This window comes from Suricata suricatta, chromosome 8 (genome assembly GCF_006229205.1).
Source record: "Suricata suricatta isolate VVHF042 chromosome 8, meerkat_22Aug2017_6uvM2_HiC, whole genome shotgun sequence".
Lineage (NCBI taxonomy): Eukaryota > Metazoa > Chordata > Mammalia > Carnivora > Herpestidae > Suricata > Suricata suricatta.
Window position 1 is genome coordinate 87,428,718 of NC_043707.1, and position 14,562 is coordinate 87,443,279.

Consider the following 14,562-nt stretch of genomic DNA (forward strand, 5'->3'; position numbering starts at 1 on the left):
ACTTCTTAATGCTTTCTTGACATCTCCACTTGGGTATCTCAAAGTTAACAAGGTCAATCAGAATTCTTTTCTTTTTTTTTTTTTTTTCTCAAATTAGAACTCTTGATTTTCCTCACACAACCTGATTCTTCCCTAAAGAAGACACCGCAGGGGCGCCTGGGTGGCTCAGTCAGTTAAGCCTCCGACTTCAGCTCAAGTCCGATCTTGCGTTCGTGGGTTCGGGCGCCGCGTCAGGCTCTGTGCTGACAGCTAGCTCAGGGCCTGGAGCCTGCTTCCAGTTCTGTGTCTCCTTCTCTCTCTGCCCCTCCCCCTCTTATGCTCTGTCTCTCTCTGTATCAAAAATAAATAAGACATTAAAAAAAAAAAAAGACACCACTGACCCAGTTGCTTGAGCCAAAACCTAGGTGACCTCTAGCCCCCTGGCTCTCTCTCCTCTCCCACAACCACATCAGCAGCAGTAATTGTTTTGCTTCCAGAACCTATCCTGAATCCATTCACTTCTCTCCATCTCAGCTGCTACCATCCTGTGCCCAAGGTGCCATCATATCTCACTTAACTGAATGGCTTCATAACTGGTCTCCAGTGGTCCATTCATGCACTGTTGCCTCTCCCAGACTCCTGCATACAGCTGCCAGAGACACTGTTAAACTCTTCCGTAGGTCACATCACTGCATGCTTCTATGGAAAAACCTGTAGAACTGGTCACTGTTTGAAGTTATCTTATTTACTTCTTTGTGTACTTGTTTATTTTCTACCTTCCATTACAGTCGGAGGGCCCCTGTATCAGGAGCCTTGTTTGCTTCATTAACCATTATATCTCCAGCAGGGACAGCGATGCCTGGCACATAATTTGCATTCAGGAAACCTCTCAGTAACAATTAGATTAATGTTTACTGTAGAAGGAGATGGGCTAGGAAGAGTCACAACACAAATTGGTTGTTACAGTTTGATTGTTAATAACCAAGGTAATGCTGGTGTCCATATACCTAGGAAATTGGTGATTTCTTTTACATTGTGGATGCAGTAGGAAAGGGGCTGTTAGGGCTAACAGTATTTATCGGCAAGTGGTAGGATGGGACAGTGTCCTGATGCAGTCTCTGACGTGAGCTACAAAGAGCTCTTTCTCTCCCTAGAGGTCCGTGGATGTCCCAGATCTTGAAACTCTTGTGTTTCCCTCTGGTAGAGAAAGGGGAGTGCCCTCCTACAAGGTCACTTTTTATATTCATCCAAGGAGGGTTTAGATAGTGCTGGAAAGAAACATAGTGTGGAACTGAAGGATAAATAATGACAAAGCCATGACTGGACAGCAAAAGGAGATTTTCAACCTGAGATCTTTATTTTAAAAATATTTGGAATATACTCAGTGAGTTATTTGAAGCCAAGTAAATCCCCCAAAATAGGGCTTTATGTCCCGTTTTTACTTGAATATTGCATTTTTTAAAATTTTTGAAGGGATGGGAGGGAGGGGCAGAGAGAGAATCCCAAGCAGATGCTGTGCTTTCAGATCATAGCTCGACATGTGGGACTCGAGCTCATGACCTGAGCTGAAGTTGGACCCTTAACCGACTGAGCTACCCAGGTGCCCCGAATGCTACATTTGTTAAAGGAAAGGGTCTTTTCTGGCATTCCTTTATAATGGTCAGCCAGGACTCTCAGAGGGCATGTTACTACTTAGATCCACAGGCAGAGTTCAGGGAAGCTGATGATCTTGTTGGAGGTGTGATGAGTTGGCCAAGCCCTGAGTTGGGTGTGTTCCCTCTCACAGTGAACAAGCATAGGAAGTGACCATCCCCTCAGCACTGGCTGGATTTACAAGATGAAGTTAAGACTTGCTTCGCTAAAGAACATGTTAGGAGATTTTATCCCAGTGTGTTTTTATTCACAGTCTCGCTCTTGCATTTACAAGCTGGATAACCTTAGGCTGTTGACTTCTATGCCTCAGTTTGTTCACCTGCTAAATGGAGTAATAAAAGGACCTACCATTTTATTACTAACCCTCTAATCTGATTACTCAGTAGATTAGAGGAACATGCAAAGCACTTGGAACAGTGCCTGGCACACAACTCCATTAAACCAGCTTTTATTATTATCTGTAGTAGTAGTAGTACATAATTCTCAATTAAATTAAATGAATACTACTGTTACTGTGGAAAGAGAAGTTGTCCCTTAAGGCAGCCAAAGGAGTACACAAAGGCTTCCCAGGGGAGATGACTTTGGAACCGATGCCTACAGATAGGCTGAAACAGTAGGAAAGGATGTATTTCACAGAAAGAACAGAATCTGCAAAGGCACAGAAGAGTGGGTGTGTGGCATGTAGGGACCTGTAAATAGGTCCGTGTAGCTAATAGACAAGATATCTGAGTGCCCGGGAAGGGGCCAGGCACAAAACCACTGCAGCTTTTGAGACTGGGCTAAGGAACTTGGACTTGATCCTAGAACCTAGAGGAAGCCACTGAAGGACTTTCAGCAGGATTGGGGCTCAGCATCCTGCAGTGGCCTCAGTCCAAGGCCTGTTGATTCTGAACAGTGTCACTGACCAACCTCCTTTTCTACTATCTGGGCAGGGAGTTCACATGTGTGGATCTTATTTTTCTCACTAGGTGTGACTTCTTTGGGGACCACGGATTAATCAAGTAAAAAAGATGTGTTTTCTCAATTCCTTTCTACCTGATTCTTTTTGTCTTCTCTCCACTCCAGCTAACAGATATAGAGGTATCTATCTTATAGACCCTTTTGAGAATCTGATGGAAGTGATAGACCCTTCCCTCAGAAAAATCATGAAGAGAAAATTTTCCAAAGACGGACCACCCCTCACCCCAACACCATTAACCTCCTGCTGCGCTCTGGTCGGACCCTGGTGTGCTTCTGGTGGTTTTGCTCCTGCTCCATGTTGTCTTTATTTTAATTTGCTAGCACATCCTATAACTCCTCCATCTGCCATCACTGCTATTATCTGACCGTGTATCATGACAGCAGCCTTGGATCCCTTGGTAGTTATAATTAAAACTGAAAATAATTGTCTTATTTTGAGCCATTCACATTTAATTGAGAGTCTAGTGGCTAAGGGCATGAGATCTGGAGGCAGACCTCTACATGGATTAGAATCCCAGCTCTGTCACCAACTTTATAACCTTGAGTATGTTAACCTCTCCGTGTCTCAGTTTCCTTATTACAAAATGGGAATGATAATATGCTTATCTCATAAAGCTATTGTGAGTGTTAATTGAAGATGCCAAGAACAGCTCCTGGCACATAGTTAAGTGCTATATAAATATTTGCTATTATTATGTGATTATTTCCAGTAAAATGACATCACAAATGGAGTGGTGATGGATTACTAGGGGGAGAAAAATAGATTAATAAAATCCTCTCATACATTTGACTTCCTTTACCGGTTCCTGAAGACCAAGAATGGATTCCTTTTGTGTCTGGTGTGGCTACTGGCCATCGTGGCTGTTGACTAGTTGACATGTGGCTAGTCTGAGTTGTGATGTGCTGGGTCTTGAAGATTCAGTGTGAAGAAAAAATGTGAAATAGCTCATTAGTAATTTTTCTATTGGTTACATGGTCAAATGATAATATTCTGAATAAATCCAATTAAACATTAAAATTTCATCCATTTCTTTTTGCCTGTTTAGTGTAACTACTGGAAAATATAAAATCATATATATGGCTCATGTTCTATTTCTGTCTAACAGCGCTGCCTTGGGCTCACCCTTATCAATAAAATAAAAATTTGTGATCAAGTGGCCACTATTGGGAAGCCTTGTACCCTCTTCCCACTGTCCTGGAGGTTGTGCGGGACTGTCTAGTTTTTAATTGGTTCCATAAAGGGAGCTGTGGCTTGGTCCTAGCAGAAGGGGTTGAGGAACCAAGGCAAGAGCAACAACCAAGAGGCTTCTGCTGACTTGGAGGGGTTTGGATGAAAACACTACCATTTATAGTTATACTGGCTTCAGACTCTCAGCGCCTCCTGAAGTAGAAGAGAGAATGCTCTCTATTCAGGAAGTTGAAATATGTAGGCAAAAAACTCTCCCTATCCCATCAGGAGCCAGAAAAAGCTTTGCTAATCTTTAACTAAAAGAATAAATACTCAACATCATGGCAGTCACTTGGGTCTGAAAGCACACCCTTTGCGAGTGCGGTTTACTAATGGGATGTTTGCTTAATTCTGTTTCAGATTCATTCCGCCACTTCGAACCTGAAAACTGTGGGCCGCAGGAAGTCTTCCTGGTGAGTTCTCTTTCATTTTTAAAACAATGTGACAGTTTGACATTATTTTTGAAATGATATTCACACTTCTAAGTTAGATACATCCCTACGAGTACTATGATTAGATGTCTATTTATTCACACTTTTTAAAATTTCCTCTCTGAAAGGATTTATGTTTCCGTGCCTTAAAAACAGATCAATCCACGTTCCTTTGCTAAGAACATAGTCAGGGAAAAGAGCTATGATTATATGCCAAATACTGTTAATTTTTTTTTTTTTGAAATGAAACTATTTCCAGACCCCTGTTGATGGCCTGCTTGTTTCAAGCAGTATCCAAAACAACAAAGTGCTGTTTCAGCCAAGGACTTCAGACAGTCCCTTGCAGTGTGTTGTGATGAAAATTGGCTCACAGCTATCATGTATTAGCTTTCTTATTGCTCGAGTTTTCCCTCTTCCTTTCTCGTTGAACCTAAATGTGATAGTTGTGAGAGAACAGTTATGCAGTAGAAAACTGACTTTAGACTTAGGCAAATAAAACAATTTTTAAGTAAAAAATCTTCCTGGGCTTCATGTGGCCTGAGTCCCTAATACCATGGTGATACTGTCATTTGCAGTGTGTAGCACTTAGCTTTTGCTGCGTAAGAACCACTCCAAAATATACTGCTGGAAATTTGAGCCAAAGTTTCCTGACTCCAAATAACAATCATGTCTTTATCCTACAACATTGTGCGTTGGAATTTGGGCTGGGCTTTGCCATGTGATTTTTCTGGTTTCCGCTGGGACCACTCATGTGCCGGAAGTCAGGGACAGGTCCACGTTGGCTAGGCTTTGTTTCTGGGAGTCGGCTGGCCGTTTGAGTGATGCCGTTGGCTCAGGCATATGTCTCACCATTCTTCAGGCTACCCTGAGCATGCTCACATGGGGTTGGGCAGGGTACCGAGAGAAAGCAGAAATACCTTGAGGCTGAGGCTCAGATGTGGCAATGTTTCTTCCATCACATTCTGTCGGCCAAAGCAAGCTATATGGCTGGTCTGGATTCATGAGGCTACAGATACAGTCTACCCCTTAGAACAGGAGCAGCAGGATTGTACAGCAGGCAGCCCGGATGCAGAGAGGGAAGGATTATGGCCATCTTTATATTTCTGCCATACAGGGTTTCTGAGTCACACGAAAAGAGAAGGGCATGGAGCCAGGATTCCGATCCACATCCATCCACTAGCCCTCCATCCCCTGTCCCCACTGTGTGTGATAGGCAGGCCCTGGCACTGCCAGCCAGCATCCCAGTCAGTTCAGCAGGTTGTGAGCTGGTCTTGCCAGTGCCAGACTGCCCACGCTCCGACCTCTGTCCACTCTGCCCTGCCACTCTGGCCATCCGTCAGCTCATCTTTCAGGCTGTCCCTGGTTTGCTCAGAATCTGGTGCCCCAGATCACCCACAACACCAGCCTCGATTCTTCTCTCTGGCTTCTCCATATCCATCATCTGGCTCCATCCTCTCCTGCTCGCCTCTCACCGTTTCCTCTATTCCAGCCAGACTGGTCCATTTATCATTTCTCTTGAGGACACCTCATGCTGCTCACCCCTTCTCTACTTGGGAACCCTTCCCATTCTGCAGGTCCCACTGGAATATTCCCTTCACAGTATGGCCTTCCCCACCTGTTCCTGCCATCTGGGATCTGCCCTGCCCTGAACTACTTCAGAGCCAAACCCTGTGTTCTGTGGTTCACTCTCTTCACCTTGGCTAGTTTTCCTTCCTCCATTGCTTAGTCAGTGTTCTCTTTGAACATAGACCTGATGGCTGTGAGATAACAGTTTATACAGTGGTAGAAAACTGGCTTTAGAGAGCAGACGGCTACCTACACTTTCCTTGTACCACAAAGGTGTATACTGAGAGTACTTAGTCTTAGTATAGCAGGTCTACCTTAGTATAGGTACTTAGTAGAGCAGGAGGCAGCATGGATACTGCAGTTGGTTGTCTGTCGGCAGCTCATCAGGATCACATGAGACACCTGTTAAAATACAAGTGCACAGGTACCCCAATGTTCATAGCAGCACTGTCAGCAATAGCCAAATCATGGAAAGAACCTAAATGTCCATCACCTGATGAATGGATTAAGAAGATGTGGTATATATACACAATGGAGTACTACATGGCAATGAGGAAGAATGAAATCTGGCTATTTGTAGGAAAGTGGATGGACCTCGAGGGTGTCATGCTAGGCAAAATAAGTCAGGCAGAGAAGGACGGATACCATATGTTTGCACTCAGGTTTAACAGGAGAAACTTAACAGGGGACCATGTGGAGGGGAAGGGGGAAAAGAGTTAGGGAAAGGGAAGAAGGTAAGCCATGAGAAACAGACTCTTGAATACTGAAAACAAACTGAGGGCTGATGGGGGAGGGGGCAAGAGGAAGGTGGGTGATGGGCATGGAGGGGGGCACTTGTGGGGAAGAGCACTGGGTGTTACATGCAAACCAACTTGACAATAAACTATAAAAAAAAATGTAAGTGCACAGTCCCTTCCCCTGCGCCCTCCCCATCCATGAGGTCTAGGGTAGACCCCAGGAATCTTAAAGTGCTCAGATGATTCTCATGTGACTGCTGTGCAACCACTTGCTAATGGAAAGAATGAGAAACTTCTATGAGACCCACGTTTGAGCTCTGACCCTTCTGCTTCTGGCTGTGGGACCTTATGAGCTCAACCTCGCTGAGTGTCCCCCTCTGTAAAATGGGAATGATGTTTAACTTGAGACCTGCCAAGAAGATCTAAAAGGAGGATGTATGTGCAAGTGTTTTATAAACCATAAAGGATAATAAAAGTGCATTAATTGGTTATGGATCTGAGGCTAGCTGTTAAGGGGCAGTTACCTTCATGGTGGTGGTGATCATGGTAGTGATGGAGGAATAGGCAGCGAGTAGTCGAGTGGTAGTCATGGGAGGATACATAATAACAGCAGCAATAAGTCAGAATTTTTGTGTGTGTTGGGGGGCTGACTGTGTGTGCCAGGCACTGTACTAACTGCTTTACATAGAATTATTTGAGATTTACAAGAAGAACAGGGAGCTGTTCATTTGCATCTGTACCCTCCTTAGAGCCTAGTCCACGATTAGTGAATTAGCCCTTTGTGTTTTTTGTCCTCTTCAAAATACCTGGTTAAAATGTGCTCATCCCTGAGAGAAGAAATACTTGGTTAAACTGCTGTCAAGTGTCAAGTACAAGGTCCTGTAGAAGTGTGAGCTGCTTTGATTGGATGAGAGGAGATGGGAAAAGTAGAACCAGTTGTGGGAGGCACAGGAAAGGGCCAGAGGGCACCCAGCTGCCCAAGGAAGGATGGAGTGGCAGGAGGTGTGCAGGAGGGCAGGAAGACGGGGAGGAGGACCAAGTCATCTGACAGTTTGGCTCAGGGCTGTTCCTGGTCCAAGGCCACCACCTTCTCAGCCTGCTCACCTAGAGCTTCCCCAGAACAGCTACCACAGCGGGCAGCATTTGTAAAACTGTCTTCCATTCACCATCCAATTTGTTTTACAAATAATAAGTAGTTTTATTATTGTTATTATTATAATTGTCATTTTGTTTGCAAGTAACAGCAATCCAACTTAAACTAGTTTCTTGACTTACATGATTAAGATGTCTATATTGGAATGGGCTTTTGGTATAGCTGTATCCAGGGGTTCAAAAGATATCATCAGGGCATTACCTTTCACTCTCTCCATCTTTTGGCTCTGCTCAACTCTGTCAACTTCACTCACAGGCAAGCTCTTCCCTCGCCAGGGTGCCAGAGGTGGCCATCAGTGTTATATTTCCGTCATCTTCCCAGCTATGGGTCTCACTGCAAAGGAATTGCCTCTTTTGCCATTGTTTCAGCAATAGGACCAAGGAGGGATCTTAACTGGCCCAGTTTGGATTCTTTGCCTGAATCAACTTGGCTAGAAGTACACAGAAGACAATGGTAGTATCTGTTTGATCAAGGTTAATTTATATGGCCCTTGAGAGAGGGTGAATCCCACCAGAATCACATGGAATGGGATCCCTATGAAGAAAGGAAGAATTTTGTTACCAGTAGAAGGAAGGAAGAGAATGCCAACCACATAAAAAAATTTTTAGGTACCAGAGGCCACTGATTTAGAAATTCTTTATTGAGAGGGGAACGTGTTCACTAAACTGGAAAAGTTTAAAATTAGATTCAGCTTCAATTTTGTTGGCTATCTATTCCAGGTGTGGTATCATGATCGAGACTAGTAACAGTGAGCATATGTAGAGGTCAAGGATGGGTGACCTCACTGTGGGGTCAGGTAGACAGCTTTGAGCCTAAGGATCTCATACTGCCTCACCAGAATTTATAGGAGTGATTATTAACCTGGAGACAGTGAACAGGCTTCAGGACATCTGTAACCCATTGAATGAAAAAATGAATGAACTTCTATAATTATTTGAAAAACTGTGCGTATGTACTTTTTTACTGGCAAAAGGGATTATGCTTCCATCCTTTCTTCTAGGACTCCATGGTCCCCTACTGTTTAAGAGCCACTGCTTCATGCGTGAAGCGATACATTTTATATTTGGCTAGCTCAGTCTTATACAGTCATTTCTCGTCTTGGCTCAACTTATAAAGTTTAGTGTCCATGATAAACATAGTTCCTTATGGAACAGACACGGTGATGTCAGTGGCTGAGTATGTTGCATTAAATTGCATGTTGAGGTTTTTAGGCATATATGTAAACTTTTTACAGTCATAGTTGCCATTTACCTAAATGCTTACTCTGGTGCCAGGCTCCATGCTACGTGCTTTCTGTGCATTATCTGAACTGGTTATTTATACACGTGACTATAATTCTGCAAACCTCAGGTCTATATAGCACCTACAGGAACCAGTCCCTTCTGACTGCCACTCTGAGAACACAGGATACAAACTCCATCTTTTCTGTCTTCCCTTTATCTGCTGCTATGGGTCACCTCTTTCTGCCTTTCCACCCACAGGTGATAGAATCATAGAATCCCAGAGTTGGAGGGGCCACTAAGATCCTGCGGTTTGGTGGTTACAAGCTCTGCTCTTTGGTCGTCTAGCTCAGGGACTCCCAAGGGGGAAGGGTGGGCAGGACCCAAGTTCCTGCCTTGTTTCAGTCACCACTGTCTGCTAAAAACCACTCATCTGCAAGGATAAAAAGGGTTCAGGATGTCAGACTTGACGTGGAGTCCAGGCTATTACTTTACTTTCCAACCTGTGTGACCCCAGGAAAGTTGCCTGACCTCTCTGAACCACAGTTTCCTTAGTGGTCACAGGGGATAATAGCACTTTCCTCATGGAGTTGTTAGGGGGACTGAATGAGGTATATCTGTAAAGTCCTTGGTCTCGTGCCTGGTACATAGTCTGTGCTTATTAGCAAAGGTTAGCTGTAACTAGACATGGCACCCATGGCGTCTGAGACCTAATTAAGACATGGCTATATTGTCTGTCGCTAGTCCTTTAAAGTTTATTCAGTGAGGTGTGTCTTTTCTCCATTTTCTTTTAAAAACTTGATCAAGCCTAAGACTTCTTTGATTTTTCTTAGGCAATAAAAAGTCCTATGGCCCCTGTAAGTAACACATACACACCACACATGGACGTTCACTTGGGAAATTGGAAATGCTCACTGTGGTCCATAAACAGTCAGTATTCACTCCAGGAGAAGACTCACCCCTCCCCTGCCATCTTGCCAGTACAGGTCTCCCCAGCTGCCCACTGCTTCAGGCCTCCTCAGGTGAAGCAGAGAGGGAGGAAGAGAGGAAGGTTCTTACCTGACTGCCATCATCACGCCGGTACTGGGTCCTCTGAGCCTGGCTGATGGGTAAATAAATGGATTCTTTCTCTCTTGGCTTCTTCCATGGCTTTCTCCAAGCCTCCCTGCTGGAACTTTCCAGCACTTGGGCAATACGTCTCTTTCTGCTGACTGTGATCATCGGCCAGCAGCTTCTGGTTTCTATTCTCATCCTGTCTTTGGGGTCCTCTCACCCTCAAGCTGAATGAAGGCCGTTGGGCAGAATCTGTTTTAAGGAGACCAAGGCTGGCATTCCTGGAGCCCAGAGTTCATATTCCTTCAACCTCCCCAGCAGGTAGGGGGTGGACAGGCACTTTCCCTGACACAGCCTTCTGTTCTCCCACCTTAGTCCTACGTAGTAACCCCCTCACATTTTGGTTCCTCAGGCAGAAGTCACACGCCAGTCCCCAAACTCTAGGAGACCCATATCAAGCCTTCCAGATACTGCCTTTGAGACCCTTTTCTCTGGGCTTGAAATGAAAGGCCAGTTCCCTCCACCCAGGCCATCTTGGGGAGGGTGGGAATCAGAGCATTTCCAAGGAATCTGCCTCACAAAATCCTCATCCCTTTCCACTGCCCTGAACCTGTTTATATATCCTCCTTATGATCTTTGAGCCAGCTAAGTCAGCTTCTTAGAAATTTCCACATAATGGTCTGGCCCCTTGCTTTGGAATTTCCCATCTGTTGAGTCTTGATGCTGGAGTGGAAACTTCCACTTTAGCGTCTTGTTAGATCAACTGTTAACCCCTGGCTACTACAAGGCACTCCTCTTCAGCGCCCCTAAAAGCGGCCCTTCATCCTGTTCTTGAAACGCGTGCCAGCACGGGGGGCGCCCCGCCTCCTCGGCTCCCTCCCAAATGTCTTCTTCCAGTTTTCAGATAACGTGAGGTCGCTGGAAGGATGTTGCTCCTACAAAGCCAGAACCGGCTCCCTGCTACTGTCCCTTTCACGGGTGTCAGAAGTGTGTGTGTGAGTCCCGGTCTGCGGAAATCAGCCTGGGTGGCAGAGATTGCAGCGGCAGCCGGGCTTTTACCAACGCTGGCCTCCAAGGCCACAGGGAAGCCTTTGACCTTGTCTCTGGGAAGGTTTTCCTCACCGTCACACCAAGGCGCACTTGTTATAACCCTAAGAGAAAGATACTATTTGGAAACTCCGTGCTCAGTCACCATTTCTCATGCTCATGACCCTAACATAGTTTTTTTTTGTTGTTCTGAGAGCTGATTTGCCATGCTTGTTGGGGATTTTTAATTGAGGATCCATCCATAATTTGTGAACTCTGAAAAATCAGAACTTCCAGAATATGCCCTACTGTCCTGCAAAGACCACTCCCTTCCTCTTGCTATTTTTTTTTTTTCTTTCTTTTCTGCTCCATCATCCATTGGAGTCAGCAGATTTTTCTGCCTTCTCCAGCCCCAGCATTGTGAACTTGGCCCCTCTGGCAAGGTGCCCTCCTTTGTCACGTGCAGGTTGGGCCACTGTGGTGGTAGGTAGGTCACTCTGTATGTAGGCCCCCACACCGTGGTAAAGGCAGAGTCTCAGATGAGCAAGTGATACATGCTAGCAAGACACATGCGTCAGAGTTGGAGTCGCTTTGGAGATGATGGCATAAGAATGTATTAAGTGCATTTTGGGCAATTCCATCATTGGACTGGTTCTCCCGGCAAGACTCAGCATGTATTCGGATGTGAATCAGCGTTATGCCCTCCTGTAAGTTTTGCTGGCTGTTTATAAAGACGGCAGGATCTAGCTCCCTCCTCCTCCATCCTCTGCTCTGTGCCCTTCAAACCCCAGATGATGTTGGAGACAGAGGCTGACAGGGCAGGATATAGTGCTTTCTGTCTGACCATTCATGCATCTAGATGTATGAACTAGCTAACAGGCCGCTAACTAAAACATTCCTTCTATTTTGTGCATATTACAGCAGGGAGACATGTTGTGTAGACAGGCAGACCAGAGTCCAGACCTTACCTTAGCTATTGAGATCTTTGAGCAGAGCCTCTGAGCCTCAGCTTCCTCATTTGCTAAATGAGGACAATGCCAGTTGCCTCATAAGATAGCTGTAGTGAGGAAAGCATTGCATGTAATGAATTCAGCACAGCAGCCTGTCACATAGTATATGTTCAGTAAATGGTAGGTGTTATCATTATTTGCTTTTGATGGTTGCAATGATTTCTTTAAAATCCTTATAGACTTGAAAGAAGCCCAATTCCTTAGCAATAAAAAGATCAAATAGGAATTTGAGAAAAATCAAAATGTGTGCAGCCACCTGCTTTAAAAAAATATCTTGCAAAGCTCATTAGTTCTTTGTAGTGTACAAAGTGACTTTTTGGTTGCACGGGCAGCGTGGCTCAAGGGCTAAAATCTCAACCTGTCCAGCCCCAAGTCCACCAGTAAATACTTTGGGTAACGTGTGACCTTGGGCAAGTCACTTACTCTTAAACCCTCAATGTCTGCATCCGTACAGTGAGGATAATACCGCCCAGGGTTATTGAGAGAATTAAGTGAAATAATCCACGTGAAATGTTTAGTACACAGTCAGCATCCAAATAATGGTGGCTGTTATCTTCACATCATGATATTATCTTAATCTTACAGATGAGAATTTGCAAAACATATCTTTTTCCTTGTGATAAATGGCTTCACGGAGACACTTTTATATGTGAGAAGTTCTCACTGTTTTATTCAAGAACAAGAACATTTAGAAGCAGGTTTGCTTATAAATACCAAACTGTAGCATATACAAAGGCAAGCTACGTTAACTAAACAACTTGCCATATCTTTAGACCTCCTCTCATTTCCTTGTAAAGATTTGAATAAGTGATTTTGCCACTAGTTTGGGAGACATTTATAGATTATTTTTACAGGGACTGTGAAAATATGCAAACATAGCTATATTTGGCTAGGTGCTTTAAATTCACATCAGTTTCTTTTCTCTTTTCAATAAGACTGGCATAGTTGACACCTTTGTGGAGCCCAGGGAGGTCTCAATAGGAGAGCTGACCTTCCCATCAGGACGAGGGGGAAATGGCAGGGTCTGAGTCAATGGGATGACCCAAAATAAGGGCAGAGGCTTGGTCAGGCAGGATTGGTGAGCAGGCCTGTGGTGGAGCTCAGATTCATGATTAAGGAGGTTTGGTCCCTCTAACAGGAATCCCGTAGAGCACTTCCTTTCTAGAATCCTCCGGGGGCATAGGGCACTCCTGAGCTAGTAGAGGTCCAGCCATCCAACCTCCTTATGTCTCACCAGGTGCCCGTGCTGTGCCAAATACAGGGTTTGTATAGAATGAAGCGACATCATTATTTGTTGGACTGATTTCGAAGTCTAGGTAACTCATGTCTGTACCTCTTTGGTGAATGGATTGCCTAGGGGAGCAGAAACCCCGTCTTACGTTGGGTCTGACTTATTCACCTCTGCAGATAAATCGTTCAGAAGTACTTTCTTTACCTAGAAGCTTAAAACATGGCTGGTAAGCTAGAGGAAAGGGAAGCCATTGTAGCCTTCAGGGAGGGACAGGGAGGTGGGGGCCACTTCTGTTGGTTGGTTGAGAGGTGTTTTTTCTTGAGCACCTGCAATGTACCCACAGCAGGGTGAAGAAGGAGCAAGACTGATGGGGACACTTTTGGCCCTGACCCCGTTGCGCTCTTTCCCAGACTCTTACTGCACTTTCTGAGGCAGTAACTGAGCCATGTAGCCATAAAGAAGTCATCCATTGCCATTTTGTAGAGAAGGTGTGCAGGAGCCTCTTGCCAACACACTCGCTCCTCAGCCAGCAGTGCTGACCACAGAGCTAATGACCGATATAATGCCTGAGCTTTAGGGTCTTTCACCACTAGGGACCCCTTCTGAGACCCTATAGCTAATGTGCTATTCCTAATTTTACATTCTTCTAATAAAGAAGCCGCCCCCAAATTGTATAAGGTTCACGGTCCACAAAAACTAGATCTAGTCCTAGGCCAGGGAGAATTGGCACATACTCCGAGTCTTTCCTTCTGTTAGGCCGTCACCAAGACACTAAACCTACCGTTTGCTTCAACTTCGATAACAGGTTAAGCCCTGTGTGAGAGCTCTTTTACGACTTTACCGGAGTTCCCACTGGGAGCACCTAACCCTTTCTGTGGAGGGAAAGGAGGCCCAGGAAGAATTGCTGTCTGGGCTCCTTCCTGGCCACCAGACACCCTCAGGAGGTGGCAAGGTCCCTCCGTTCCTCCAGGAAAGCAGGGTGGGTGCTCTCAGACCTCTAGTGGTTTTGTGGTTGCACAGAGAGAGGCCCTGCAAAGGGAACCTTGTGTGAGGCCCAGTGGAAAATTCTCCTTAAAAAAAAAAAGTAATATCCTTGAAACTGATCTCAAGTTTTAGGGGACTAGGCCTGCCAACCCACAGGAGTATGCTGATAAAAGTGTTCATGCTCGCCGCCCTTAATCATGTCCCTTGCCTCTTACTGCACAAAAGGGCTGGAGTGCTTTGCTAATCAGTCAGAATTAAATGTATTGAAAAGAAGCGGGAGAAGGGGGAGAGGCCCTTTTTGTACTTGAATATCTTCCTAGCGTTTTGCAAA

General features: G+C 45.0%; 2 protein-coding genes across 2 annotated transcripts in view; both read left to right on the forward strand.

Moving 5' to 3' along the window:
• The window catches only part of LOC115297661, a 114,477-nt gene that overhangs the window by 46,148 nt on the left and 53,767 nt on the right, over positions 1-14,562 (forward strand). Inside the window, exon 2 of the mRNA XM_029945816.1 lies at positions 4,181-4,233. Within this exon, the coding sequence (XP_029801676.1) occupies positions 4,181-4,233 (53 nt within the window). The remainder of the gene's footprint in view (positions 1-4,180; positions 4,234-14,562) is intronic.
• GNG12 (G protein subunit gamma 12) overlaps positions 4,178-14,562 on the forward strand; it is a 76,494-nt gene continuing 66,109 nt past the window's right edge. The window contains exon 1 of the mRNA XM_029949326.1: positions 4,178-4,233. The gene's annotated coding sequence lies outside the window, so the exon portion shown is untranslated. The remainder of the gene's footprint in view (positions 4,234-14,562) is intronic.